Below are 13510 nucleotides of genomic sequence, written 5' to 3' on the forward strand. Positions count from 1 at the left end.
CCCTCTCCCCAGCCCCATGGTTCTCAAACTGCCCTGGTAAAAGACCCGCAGCGCTGCCCGCACACCTCGCACTGCTGCTTCTCACCTGGCTGCCTCACCTGCTCTCCTCCTTACCTAGGACGTCCTTCCCCTCCCCCATCCTCAACCTAGCTGGTGCCTAATAGGCAGGATCAGCTCCAGGCTCGGCTCCTTCAGAAATCCCTCCTTGAGTTCCACATCCCCTCCTCGGCTCCCCCTGCCCCTCCCAGCTGTGGTGGGCTCCCCCTTTGTGCTCCCAAGGGCACCCTTCTGCCACTGAACTTCCACCTTGCTTTAAAAATTGCCTGCTATGGGCCCGTCTCCTCTCCAGCACTGGGTTGAACCTCGCGGGTTGTTCTTTGTATCCCTAGTACTTTGCCAGCAGTAAGTCTCTAAATAGCAAATGAATGCATGAGAGGTTCACAGATAGATTCTCCTACAGACTAGGTGAGCCCTTGGTATGTAAACAAAGTCCCGACTTCGGCAGAGATCAACTGCCCCCCCCCCCCCCGTATCCATCCTCCCTTTTTCCTTCTAGTGTTGAGAACCCCTTAGTTTTGGCTGGACCTGAGGCCACCCAACCAGACACTGTATCTCCCAGCCTGGGTGTGCCCATGCGATTATGTTCTGGACACAGGAACGCGAGGGACCTGACATGTGCAACTTCAAAGCACCTCCTTAAGAGGAAGCTGCTTGGCCTCCACATACTGGAACGCAGAGTGCAGGTCGGCTCCAACCACACAGATGAGGACAGGTGACAGGACAGAGGAATCTGGGGCAGAGCTGGTGGCCCAGGCCAGCCCTCTGGACTGCTTGGTGAGGAGTAACTCTTCCACCTTCCTTAAGTCACTGTCACGCTCTCTGTGTTGACACAATGACTGCCACACTAGTGCCTCTAACAGAGCGAATGGCAGAAGCCAGCCAGTCAAGGGTGCCTTCTGATGAAATCCAGAAAGGTTTAGTAAAAGAAAATCTCTAAAAGTTAGGTTTCCAGAAAAAGAAGAATTTTAAACTCTTTAAGCTGCTTGTAGCTTTCATTACCAAAAAAACTATAGCACAAAATTCTTTCCTCTCCCCTGAGAAAGTATGATGCTCCAAGTAGGGCAACCGAGAGAAGCCGTCCTTGCAGGGATGCAGGGGCTTTGATAAGGTTTGTATGTAAAGCACTTAGAGATGAAGCACAATAAACCTTATTCTCAGAAGTACTTTGCCTTCAATACCATTGAGCCTGCTGGTGTTTCCTTTAAGATTTCCAACCCTTTATTTTCCAGCACCCACCAACAGAAAGAAAGAAATCTGTCAAACGCACATGTCTCTTGTCAAAGAGTTCTTTCCAGAGAGAACACAGAGAGGACAATTTATCTACAGAGAAGCACGTTTGTCTTGAAGGCCACAGCAACATGGTGCAGCATTGTTGAAGGGGTTTTTATTTCCCTTGGCTGAAGGAGGAAGCACCTATAGGGCAGCGTGCGAAGGTAGATCTTCCTTACCCCAAACCTTCAGCATTATTCAAAGCAGCTTTAGATTCAGCTCATGCCTACTTTAAACATTATTAAAATGTACCTGTATGCGTAGAATTTTCTCTCCATAATCCTTCTGGGATATTACATTATAAATCAAATCAAAAGTTCAATTAATGACATCCAATTAAAAAAACAGATTAAGAGACTCCTAGAGGAAGCTCTGCGCTAAGATTAATGAAAATGTTATTTCAACATGAAAATTGCCTTAGAACTTGTTATCAAAATTTTGAACGTTAATTATCTCTGCTATTTTAAACCTTGCCTTTAAAAGTTACTTCTTCCACTTCTTTTTATAATACTTCATGACAAAGCCACGATAATCCCACACAATTATATAATTTTCTTAAATTAAAAAATATATACATTAATTTAGAATATGGTGCTTTGAGCATTGGGAATTAACCAAAGCATTTTCAACAACAGTCAGTATTAAATAAGCAAAATGAGTCAGAAGAATTATTCTCATCTAAATAAAATTGATTTTCTACAGATTAAGTGCTTTGAAAACATAAATGTGTCAAGAAATACATAATTAGCAGATATCCCAAACCATCTCTACGTACCTGTGTAAGGTTTGCTGCCTGCTTTAAGATGCTTTTTTTTAATTGTTCTGCTCTCTTTGCATGAAAAGAATTACTTTGACTCTGGATGACAAATACAATTCCTTTTAAGTCTAGAACCAAAAAAAAAAAAAAAAAGTTTTCAGGTATTTCTTTTTTAACAACAATTGAAATAAACTTTAAAACAGGCGAAAAAAACAACGGCTACAAGGCAAGCCTTCAGGCAATAAACTCTTAAGGGAAAAAAATCAATTTATATGTAATTCTAGAGATAAAATCTTCTCTCTTTTAAACCGATTTCAAAACTTTCTTCCTAGAAGTTAGCAAGTAAATAAGCTGACTGTACTAGACCAAGTCCATGGTACCAAACTGTGAATCTGCTCCTACGTCTGTCAAAAAGAATGAGTATAAATGTGTGAAAACATGCAAATGTCTAGAACACTAACCTTCCTAGTAGCCGGAAATCTAATGTTTACAAGTAGCTCTTAACAACCCCACATGATCCTACACTGTGCTGCTCCCTGTTAGGAGCCAAATTGTGTCCCCCAACATTCATATGTGGAAGTCCTGACCCTCACCACCTCAGAATGTGACCTGATTGGAAACAGGCCTTTTTACAGAGATCAAGTTAAAGTGAGGTCATCAGGGTAGCCCTAATCCAATATGGCTGGTGTCCTTATAAAAAGGGGACACTGGACACAGAAACAGAGGGAAGATGACGCGGAGACATGTCGGGAAGACGAGTCTTCTGGAACACAGCTTCCCTGACAGCCCCCAGGAGGAACCAACCCTGCCAGCCCACACCTTGACCTTGGACTTCTAAACTCTAGAACCGTGAGGCAGTAAGTTTCTGTTGCTTAAGCCACAGTCCATGGTACTTTGTTATGCAGCCCTAGCTCACCACTACACTACCTCGAGAATGTTCTGGGTGGCCCTTTAAGGTGATGCTCAACATTGACTGTGTATGTCCCACAAGTTCACAAGGGTTTGCAAATAAATAACTCTATAATCCCTACCCTAATCACAAGGCACGCAGGCAGGATTAAGTGTTACCTCCAGAAAACCAGCCACAACAACTCCACAGCAGCAGGGCTTTGGCAAGCAGTGCGGCATAGAAGCTCATCTGCAACAACACACGGCAGTACCTGCCAGCCCACTAGAGACTCGCCTCAAGGCAGCCCGCTTCTTACGACAGTGGGCAGGAGGAGACCTGAGTCTGTCCTGCACACCTGGCTGGGGAAGGCCACTAGAGCGCTTGCCAACAGAGGTGGCTGCTCATGTCACACTGGAGAAGCTCATTAGGCCTCCCAGGTTCTGAGCTTGTAATAAAGAAATAGAAACAGCCACTGCGTCAGCACCCAGCCACCAGACAGGGAAGTGGCAGGAGACAGACGCAGATCAATTGTGGCCTCCGGCTAGGTTTACAACAAATCTGCGTGAGGACCTTTCCCCTACCACAAGTCTTTTTTTTTTTTCCAACACCTCAGCTCAGGGATACTAATTTGGTTTTAATTTTACTCTATTATTTTTTATTGTTCTTATGTTCAGTTCTAGGATTCCATTCATTTACTCACTCACTCAAATATTCATCCCACAGATAGCTCCACAGTGAGCTATCTAGATGCTAAAAATAACCCAAAATGCTCTTTGGCTAAAACTCAATAAAAAATGTGAAAGGAAATGCTGAACAACCTACTGAATATGACCTAATTCCTTTTCCTTAGGAGTTTATATAAATATGAATCTTCCATATACCCGTCTCCATTTTAAATTGGCTTCTGGGCTTTATACACTGGACACATGGATAAGGCTTAAGTGGGTGTCACATATGAAATGAAATGTTACCTTGGATCTACAACATTCGAAATATTATATAAACTGACGTATCAAAAGGAATTATAAAGATTCATTTTTGTTAAGAATGGGGTAAATAAGCTTCAGAGAATAAACTTTTGCAAAATTTATAAAGTTGAAGATAAACGCTCCCAGCAACCCAGAAATTCCACTATTAATCATCTTTAAGAAACCCTCACATGTGTGCACCAGGAATGTAACGAGAGTGTTCACAGTGGCACCGTGTGAAAGGAAAAAAATGGAAGCAACCCATTTATCTACTAATAAGATACATAAACTGGAATACTATACAGCAATGAAAATTAACCAGCACTATATGTATCGATCCAAATGGATACTGTAGACGAATCCCACACATTCAATGCTAAAAAAAATTTCAAAAGAATAACTATATAAATCGATAGTTTGCAAAAATATCAACACAAAAATATATATAAAATGGGTATGTACTATACATATACATATCATGTGAAGGCATAAAAGATTAGATGAGAATGATAAACAGCAAATCAGGATGACAGTTAAAAGGTTTCAGCTGCGTTAGTAATGTTTTATTTCTCAATCTAGGTAGTAGATACACGGACGTTCACTATTTTAGTCTCTGTAACTTTTTATATGTTCAAATTATTTCACAATAAATTTTTTGAAAGAGCAGATCCATCTGTGGAAAGGTTAATCCTGTGCTCACCACAGTAACCAACTCCTGCCACTTCTACCAGCTCAGCGAAGCACCCGCTGTTCTCACGAAGACAGCAGCTCTTCCACGCAGGCAAGAGGCTTCGCGAGAAGAGAAAAGCAAATCCTTTCTGTTTTCATATTCCTGGGCCATGCCCTGTGAGCTGTGTCTGTCTTCTCTTTAACACAGCTGCCAAGGAATCATGCCAGCCCCTCCCTTTCTCCTGCACTTCAATCACGCACGTTCCCCGTGTTCATTCAGCAAACGCCTTCTGAGTACCTGCGAAGCGCAGGGCTCTGGGGTACCAAGACGAGTGAGCACAGTTGCAGCAAGGGTCTGAGACTGGTTCAGGGACAGCCCATATAACACAAAGCAGTGGGTGGAAAGCAGAGTGAGCACAGGGCACCACCACAGCACAGAGGAGGGGTGGCGAGTGCACGGAGAGCTTCGGGGAGGAGGTATTTCCCAGGTTTCCTTTAAAAAGCAGCACTTTTCTGCAGATGCACACAAAGAGGGTAGCTAGTTAGAGAGTGAGGCAGGGTTATCAAGAGCCCACAGCCTGCCTTATCTCTGCAGCATCCCTGGGTGGATGCCCCAGTGTCTGCCGGGGGTTCTGAGAAAACAATGCAGGTGGCATAGTCGGTGATGAAGTTAAAGAGGGTGGTGGGGTCGGCCACATCAGATCGTGGAGGACTCACGTGCTTGCTAAGAGGCTTGCACAGCAGGTTACTGGCTTTCAAACAGGGCAAGGGTCTCAGTAGCCAAGTGGGGCCCCAGGCCAGGGGGCCTTCCTAGAGGTGGAGCTGGGGATACTATGTAGTAAGAACAGGCCAAAAAAGAGGGTAGAAAGAGCTTCCCCTCAGAGGGAGTGAAGGTTTGGGACAGAGAGCAGAGTCAAGCTTAGGGCCTGGACAGTATTAAGGGTTAGGTATGGCTGAGGAACAGGATGCATTTAGTGGGGGGTTGTCAAGGACAAGGCTAAAGGGAAGGGGCGCCCAGCTCCCGCACCCCTGACATTAATGATCCACGGAAGACCACTTACATGCTCTGTTTAGGTTAGCACAGTTAGCAGCAGTTCAGTGCTAAAAACAGCTCACAGGTTTATATTCCAGCTGTTCTTTATACCAGCACCAAGAAATATTGTCTGACATGGAGCCTAAGCCCTCCCTCAGTCGAATCACATTCTGGCTGAGTCCAGATCCCAGAGCTTATCTTGGTAGCTGTCTTCCGTTTGTGCCATCCGCCACCTGACTCACAGGCTCCCACTGCCCAGTTGACAGAGCTAAGTAAGACGATTCCACTGTTTCCTTATCATCCCGGTGCACTTCTTTAAACTCCCTGCAATTTGCCTTCAGCAAACACTGTCACAACTCGAGATAGATTGTCATTGTTTCTCCTCCAGGAATGTGCAATAAATGGGTCGCACGCTAAGTGCCTGACAATAATGATCAGAGTGACAGGCTAGAAGGGGAAGATAAAGAAATCAGTCAAGGATACAGAAAGGACCAATGCAGTACTGAAGCCAACAGCGAGCTGCAGAGAGCACTTGGGAAAGGCAGTAGAACCAAGGAGACAGTTAGAAAAGGACACCTGGAAGAGAAATAATTCTCCTTTGACAGTAAAGGAAACCAAAGGCTATTTCTTCAGTTTCTGAGCACCTATCATGGGCAAGCACACTAGTAAGTGCTAATGTTCCTGGTCAGAAATGACCTAGAAGAACGGATTCCATCACGCTGGTGTACTTCTCATGAGAAATCAATAAAGTGTTCTTCTGATAGAAAGTGAATAACAGGCAGCCTTGTGATTTAAAGCTGAAGGAGAAATATGCAGACCCAAACACACACGAAGAGCCACTCCAACTGTGTTTTACGTTGTGAGAATAACTGTGCACTAGTGAGTCTATCGATCAGGCAGGGAGCCAAAAAACGGAAAAACCCCGTCCGTGCTTGGAGCCTGTCGCCCAGCCCTGAGTGCTGCCGGCCTGTGGTCTGTGTACTCTGCCTCTGCTGGTGCAGCTGCGATTGTGTGAGCTCCTTAGTGGCCTCTCGTCCTGCATTCTCATATGAAGATCATGACGAAGAAGCCCCCTGGGTCTTTTTCAGATGAAATGGCACCAAGTTAGATACCACTTGACTTGCCATTTGCAGTTGCAAGAATGTAAATTTCCTTGTCCAAGGTAGTTTCAAGCCCATGTTCCAGACCTGGATCATTAATTCATTAAATAACCAGAGACTCATCAGCTCCCACAAAATAAAGATACAAACAAATGCCCAAAGCCACCAGGGTTGGCAGCAGAGAGAAAATCTCCACATGGAAAGGAGTGGCTGAACCATGCAAGGTGTTGTAGAGAAGCGGCAGCAATGAACTGGCCTGGCCCCTTAAATACAGCTCTCTCAGAGCCTGCAGCCCCCCCCTACACCCTGTGGGCCCCTCTGGCCCCAGACTAGCCTCCCCAGCACAGGTCATCCCCCGCCTTCCACCTGGGCTGGGGCAGGGGGTGTCTCTTGCACTTCTACAGAATCCAGGCCCAGGACGGGAAAGCCTAGAAAGGAATGTTTTCCTCTTCCCTCTTGTCCAGAGCTCACCTTCCAGGTCTCCATGGCCTACCTTGGGATGAGGACATTGACAAAGCCCACACCCTTCTGGGAGAGATCCACCCCGACTCACAGAGGTGCGATCTTACCTGCCCCATCAGCACATGGGCATGCTTCCCATGAAATTCTTTTAAAAAGACTAATTCATGGTCACATCCCTGGAGATGCTTATGATATACATGGGGGAAGGCGGGGAAGGGTTAAGGAGGAGTACAAATAAGGGTGTGGATGGGCTGAGATGGACATATGATGCCTTATAGAGGAGCGGGGTAGCGGCTTCCAGGCCATGGTGCTCAGACAAGTTTGGCAGGTATGACTGGTGAGCTGACTCCCACAAGGCAAGCAGGTGTGTGCGAGTCAGTGAGTGGAGAGAGTGGCTCCAGGCAGAGGACAGCACAAGCAAGGGCCACAGCTTGTCCTTTTCTCCCCCCAGTGTGGGCCCCGAATGACAGGGACCATGTTTCTCCATCTCTGCAATCCGCACAGCGTCACCTGGCATGGTGCTTTACCCTTATTGGAAGCTCAGTGAATGATGGTTGAGGGAATTACAATAAATTCAACATATTAGCTGTTATTTCCAACATATATCACACGCCAATATGTCAGTCTGAAAACTGTTCTCCACGAGTCTTCATGAGGGCAAATCTGGGCCAAAGACAGAATATTTGGACAATATTTGCCACATCAATAAAATCAAAAAGAAAAACATCATTTTACTGAAATATAATTTATTTAAAATACACCTGAGTACATATTCTGAGGTTAAAAAAAAATCATAACTTACCTATGTCATTTCTCCTCGATATACCACTTGTATTCTCCAAACCCTGTATTTTAAATGAAAGAGAAAAAGATAAAGCCCATCACATAACAAAGCTGGCAATAACTGAATAAATACATGGCATGTATTACCGCTTTCCTCAAGCACCTAAGGGAACAAAGCAGCAGAGAGGGACTTCTGCATCACCACAGACCTCTGGATGGGGCTGCGCCTTTCTCACGTGGTCGTGGGAAAGTCACTTAATTGAGCTGAAACTCTTTCCTCCTGTGTAAAGTGAATGCTTAACTGGCTGATGACGTTCTTGGAAGGGTCCACTTTAAAAACCTTGTAAACTATCAGGCGTTTGCAAACATCAGAGAGCCTCAATTCTGGCAGGTGCTCCTCATGAAGATGAGCTCTACTAACTATTGCACTTTACCATCTTTTGGGCTCAGACATACTGTCATCTAGAATGTAACCACGATGTCCTCTCCTACTAAGAAGCAGCCCTAGGGGCCTGCAAAGGGCCTCAGAGGAGGTCAGTCTATGGCAGTCACCAGAATTCATGAGCATCTGTGTTACGGGTGTGGAGAGCCCCAACACAGAAATCTGGATGTGGGCACAGAAGTTCCTGACCCTGACTCTGTCTAATTCAAGGGAGGAACTCTCAAAAGATTTCTTTGGAAAAGTGCAAAGCGTCAGCAGCTAAATCTGCCATTTTCATTGTCTTCTCTGCAGGCTAAGGAGGAATTTTCTCCCTAATTGCCTTTTTCTGCTTTCAGCAGCCATATGCTATAATTATGACAATTGGACAGTGGCAAATATCCTTCAATTTTCCTCACAGACAGCAACGTGAAATGTGATTGTGAGCCTTTACCAACAAAATTGGGAGCAGCCTAAAAGCCAAGAGACGCATCCACGAAGAGATGTGCCCTCTAAGAAAGCCAAAGGGACTGTGACGATGGACAGGGAGGAGAGAGGGCTAAGTGCAGTGGCACATTCTGAATCACCTTTGTCTCAAGAATAGAAATGCCACTAAGTAGAGAAGAACCTATAGTTACATGCTGATTTGTTAGCTCTCAGGATCAAGTGACACCTCACTTAATCCTAATAAAACATGTAGCTTCTGGAAGCACCCACTAAAAAAGACTGAAATCTCAACCCTATTCTCTGAATGCACTGAGCCAAAGCCAGGTTATCACCGTAAGTCAGCACATGTGGACTCCCTGTGTCGCCCATCCTCTAAACACCGCTCTTGACCAAGAGGACGACCAGGACAACCTGCTCTCGGGCAAGGAGCTGGCTTCAGCTCTAGAGGCACCACTCGGCTCTCACCGTCAACCTGCCGCCTGCCCCAGGCCAACCCGCCTTCTCCTGGGGAGGCCACCGCGTTGGCTGCCAGATGAGGCTCATGGAAAAAGAGAATCATTAGATCTAAAAACAGCATTGGAGATGATTCAATCCAACACTCCCCTTTCACAAATGAGACAACAGAGGCTCAGAAAAGATAAAGGATTGCCCCAAGGCCCAGCAGTCACTCCAGCCACAGGAACAGGATTAAATCCCAGGTCTCCTGACTCCTTCCCAGTGCTCCTTCTTCAAAGCACCACGGTAATGTGTGCCCGGCCTTCCTCCCCAGATGTTCTCTAGGAAGTACGCGTCATTAGATGTGAACATGTTTTAAGAGTAAGCTAAAAGTAATATCAACAACAAAAGTCACTTTCATCAACAAGTTGAAAAATGAAAAATATCTGGAACTCTGTAGTTCCAGACCGAGCAACTTAAACAAGCTGCAACAACAGCTGGACTTTCTACCGGCTTCTTTGTGAAATCAAAGAAAAGCAACCAAAATTATACATCTTTCCATTTGTTATTAAGCACTGCAGCTCAGACTGGCTGACACAATAGCTAGGAAATGATTAGCCATTTCAAAGGGCTTAATTTGTAAACTGTAAAAATTAAATATCCAACGAACAGTTGAATTAGGTAAATTGAGATGGAACCAAAATGGTCTTGACTAATTTCCCCTTTGAGAAAGAAAATTAGATGAAATGAATGAATTAACAGAATACTTAAAATTCTGTCTCCAGCTTCACTCGTGAAAAGGCTTAGTTCTTCCTAAGAAGAAGAAAACACGTGGTTTATTTCATTATTTCTGCTGCCACATGTTTCTTACACTGACTACCGATATCAATCAAAATGTGCTAACTGTCAAGGTTTTATAAGTCAACTGAACTGCTCCTCAGATATAAAAGAGATTTGTTCTTAAAGCACCTAAGCCACAGACAGTTCCTACCCCAGCCAGGAAAAGACATATCCAAGTCACCCTGTGACACAGATTTCATTTTTTAAGCCACAACGGATTTAAACACTTGCAATCCATATTTGTAATGCTTAGTTTTTAAGTTTTTCATTAAAAGAAGACATAACATCCTCAAAAGAATTTGATATGAACTCTTTCAAGAGGAAAGGGAAGTAAAATAGAATCTTCTACCTGGTCATGACTATCTACCACCACCTTCTAGATTCTGAATAAAATAAACATGAAGTGTTCATCAGTGCACTCAGGTCTGAGCATGAGGCCTGGGCCCTAATTCTGCTTCCACCGCTTGTTAGCTCAGGCCTCAGTGGCCACAGGAATAGGAATCATAATCACAAGACCCACCCGACAGGGCTGCACTGTAAGCTGAATGAGATGGTAAGACGCTGTGCATAGCGTCCGCACAAAGCAAATGCTCAGTAATCACTGGCTGTTACTCCTCCTACCACCATCATCATCAGCTACTACTTCATATGAAGGCAACTACCAACGTAAAAGAAACCTAACTGATAAAAGTAGTTAAAAAGCAGGACTACAGTTCTTCTTTTTGTTTCCATTGTTTAGGTAGAACAGATGGTTTATGTAAACTCTTGAAAGATTACATAAGACATTTCTTGTCTTATCAGGTAAACATTTAAATAGGGCCTGGTACAGTTCTAAGTTGACACAAACACTCTTAATCTTCAAAACGGCCCTTTGAGGTAGGTCCTATTACCCCACCTTACAGATGGGGAAGCTGAGGCACAGCAAGACTCACTAAGTCCCACAGTTGGTCAGTGGGGAAAGAGACGAACCACGGCACTCTGGCTCCAGTGACCAGCTCCAGCCTTAAGTCACACGTGCGCAGCGGCACAAGCCACTGTGGGATATAAGACCAGGCAACACTGCAGGCTGAAGACAGGCACATGGCCATGGCAGAGGCAGCACCTGTGGCCCGAAGGACAACCCTGCAGGAGCAGGCCCCCCAACAGCTGTCACAGGTGAGAATCCAGGACACTGCCAGGCACCAGGAACCGGGGAAAGAAGCCGGCCCAGAGGTCAGGCCCCAGCCAGTAGCACACCAGGGCACCAGCACACAGGACCCTGATGACAAGCCAAACCCGAGGCCAACCAGTGAGCCTGCACGTTGTCAGGGGAGAACCCCAGCCCTGAGTAGGGCTGCCCTGCGTTTGACAGACAGCCTGCCCAGGGCCCCTGACCAAGGCAAGCAGGGAGGGGAGGGGGGCAGAAGGCGGTTGTTTCAGGGCAGCAATGTCAGGGCAGATCCTGGTCAATTCTGCCATGAGTAATAAACTAATAATAACTGAAAATCCATGTTATTGTTCAGAGCCTTAAATCCTATCTCCAGGTTCATCTACAGACTTTGGCCAACTTTGGACAAATTGATTCTTGACCATCTCCCAGTCTCAGGTACGGTGCACAACAGACATTTCATCACTGCCTCTCCTCATGGCTGTGTAGCCTAAAAACAGATGCAGTTAATGACATTTTTCAAGTATTTTAACCCCTCTGCATGAAAAATGACATTAAAAGACTCACCTTATCTATCTCTGTTTATGTTTATGTACGTATTTAAAGCAAAGGATATAGTTCTCATACTTTTGAAAACATGCACTACAATTTTAAATTCATTAAACAAAATTTTAATTCCCTTGTAATAACCCTTAGGGGGCACTTTAAATTCAACACAAAATGCTTATCATTGCCAAACACACACACACAGGGCTGTGTAATATGAAACAGTTACCACGTGAAAAATTTAAAGATTCAGAAAATGTGGATTCTAACTTTACCTTTTAATAATCATATCACCTTGGTCAAATCACTTGTCTCAGGTTAAGTTTTCTCTGTTTTAAATGAGAATATGTGCTTTGCTTAGAAATAACAGGATCATCGAGAAGATCAAATTAAATAAAATGCATGAAAGTGCTTTACTAACCATAAAAGGTCTTAAAATCATAAGAAATTATCATCACTTCCCCTGTGTAGGACTCCCATAGTATAGTTCAAAGAGATAACACTCTATTGATAAAGAAACATTCTATTAAAAAATGCTTTTATACCAATTGTGGGGTAAAAGATAGAGTCTACTGAGTTTTAATTAATGATAAAAACAACTGATATTTAAAATATTGTTTCTCTTTCTCACATGCTAACCTGATCTAGTGCAAAGCCCAGCTAGTAAACCTGTATAGGAGGCTCCTGAATGCAACCAGGGATGAAGCAGCAGCTCGAGATTTGGACAAGCCCTGCCCTCTCTTCACCGGCCCCCAGGCCTAGGTTTCTGGTTCCGATTGCACGAGGAGTCTGGCAGCACAGCCACGTTTGGGGTCCCCACCATGCCCTCTCACACGGCACCACCTTCAAGGTGACAGTCATCAGACGTGTGTGACCCCTGTGAGATTGCAAAATTCTTTCACAAACTGGGAAAATTAAGCCCAAGGTTAAGCCATGATACAACTGGGGAAAACTATGGTATCCAAGCAAGATTGCTAAAATGTCTAATGCTATGTCAAAACACCTTTTTTCTTAAAAGGACTTTAAAACCTAGTGGATCTGCCTTAAGGATTTTTTTTTTTTAAGCAAGTCTATCTATAGGTTGCTGTTAGGGCTTCAAAGTCTATGTTGACCAAAATTATATTAATTCATATAACCAAAAAAAAAAAAGAGAGAGAGAGAGAAACACGATAACAATTGAAGAATGAAACCACTACTGTTCCCATGCAAGAAAATATGAACAAATCTCAGAGGGGAGGAGTAGATTTCATCACTAGAATTAGTACCTGAGACCGCGTGACCTCTTTCTTTGTAGCTTCAGAAAACAAAGCAAAAGCTGGAAAAAAAAGAAAAATTTTCACATTAAAATTGGCAATCCAGGTTCATTCTCACATTCAACAGTTTTGTTTATAATAAGGAAAAAAAGATACTTTAACAAGACACGTTTTGCTCATTTTTAAGCAGCTGCACTGCTGCAAACTAGTATTACTGGCTTTCTTCATCTCAGATCTAAAATTATTCATCGACACGAAGCCAACATGCTTAGGCTACCAAACAAAAGAAACAGTACCTCGAACAAATTAAAATCTACGTACCACTTGTGTCTATAGATACAAACTACACAATAAATGTATATAAAATGTTACTACTTAGAAACCTTAATTCTGGTGCCTTCTTGAGCAAAGGAGAATTCCTGAGAATCCAGAGG

At 44.1% G+C, this 13510-nt stretch overlaps 1 protein-coding gene across 1 annotated transcript in view; it reads right to left on the minus strand.

Annotated features, from left to right (window-relative positions):
* The window catches only part of B3GLCT (beta 3-glucosyltransferase), a 92232-nt gene that overhangs the window by 66248 nt on the left and 12474 nt on the right, over positions 1-13510 (minus strand). Inside the window, exons 2-4 of the mRNA XM_045567326.1 lie at positions 13089-13138; positions 8010-8052; positions 2105-2214 (exon numbers count right to left, since the gene is read on the minus strand). Coding sequence (XP_045423282.1) covers positions 2105-2214; positions 8010-8052; positions 13089-13138 — 203 coding nt within the window. The remainder of the gene's footprint in view (positions 1-2104; positions 2215-8009; positions 8053-13088; positions 13139-13510) is intronic.

Source organism: Lemur catta, chromosome 13 (assembly GCF_020740605.2).
Source record: "Lemur catta isolate mLemCat1 chromosome 13, mLemCat1.pri, whole genome shotgun sequence".
NCBI lineage: Eukaryota > Metazoa > Chordata > Mammalia > Primates > Lemuridae > Lemur > Lemur catta.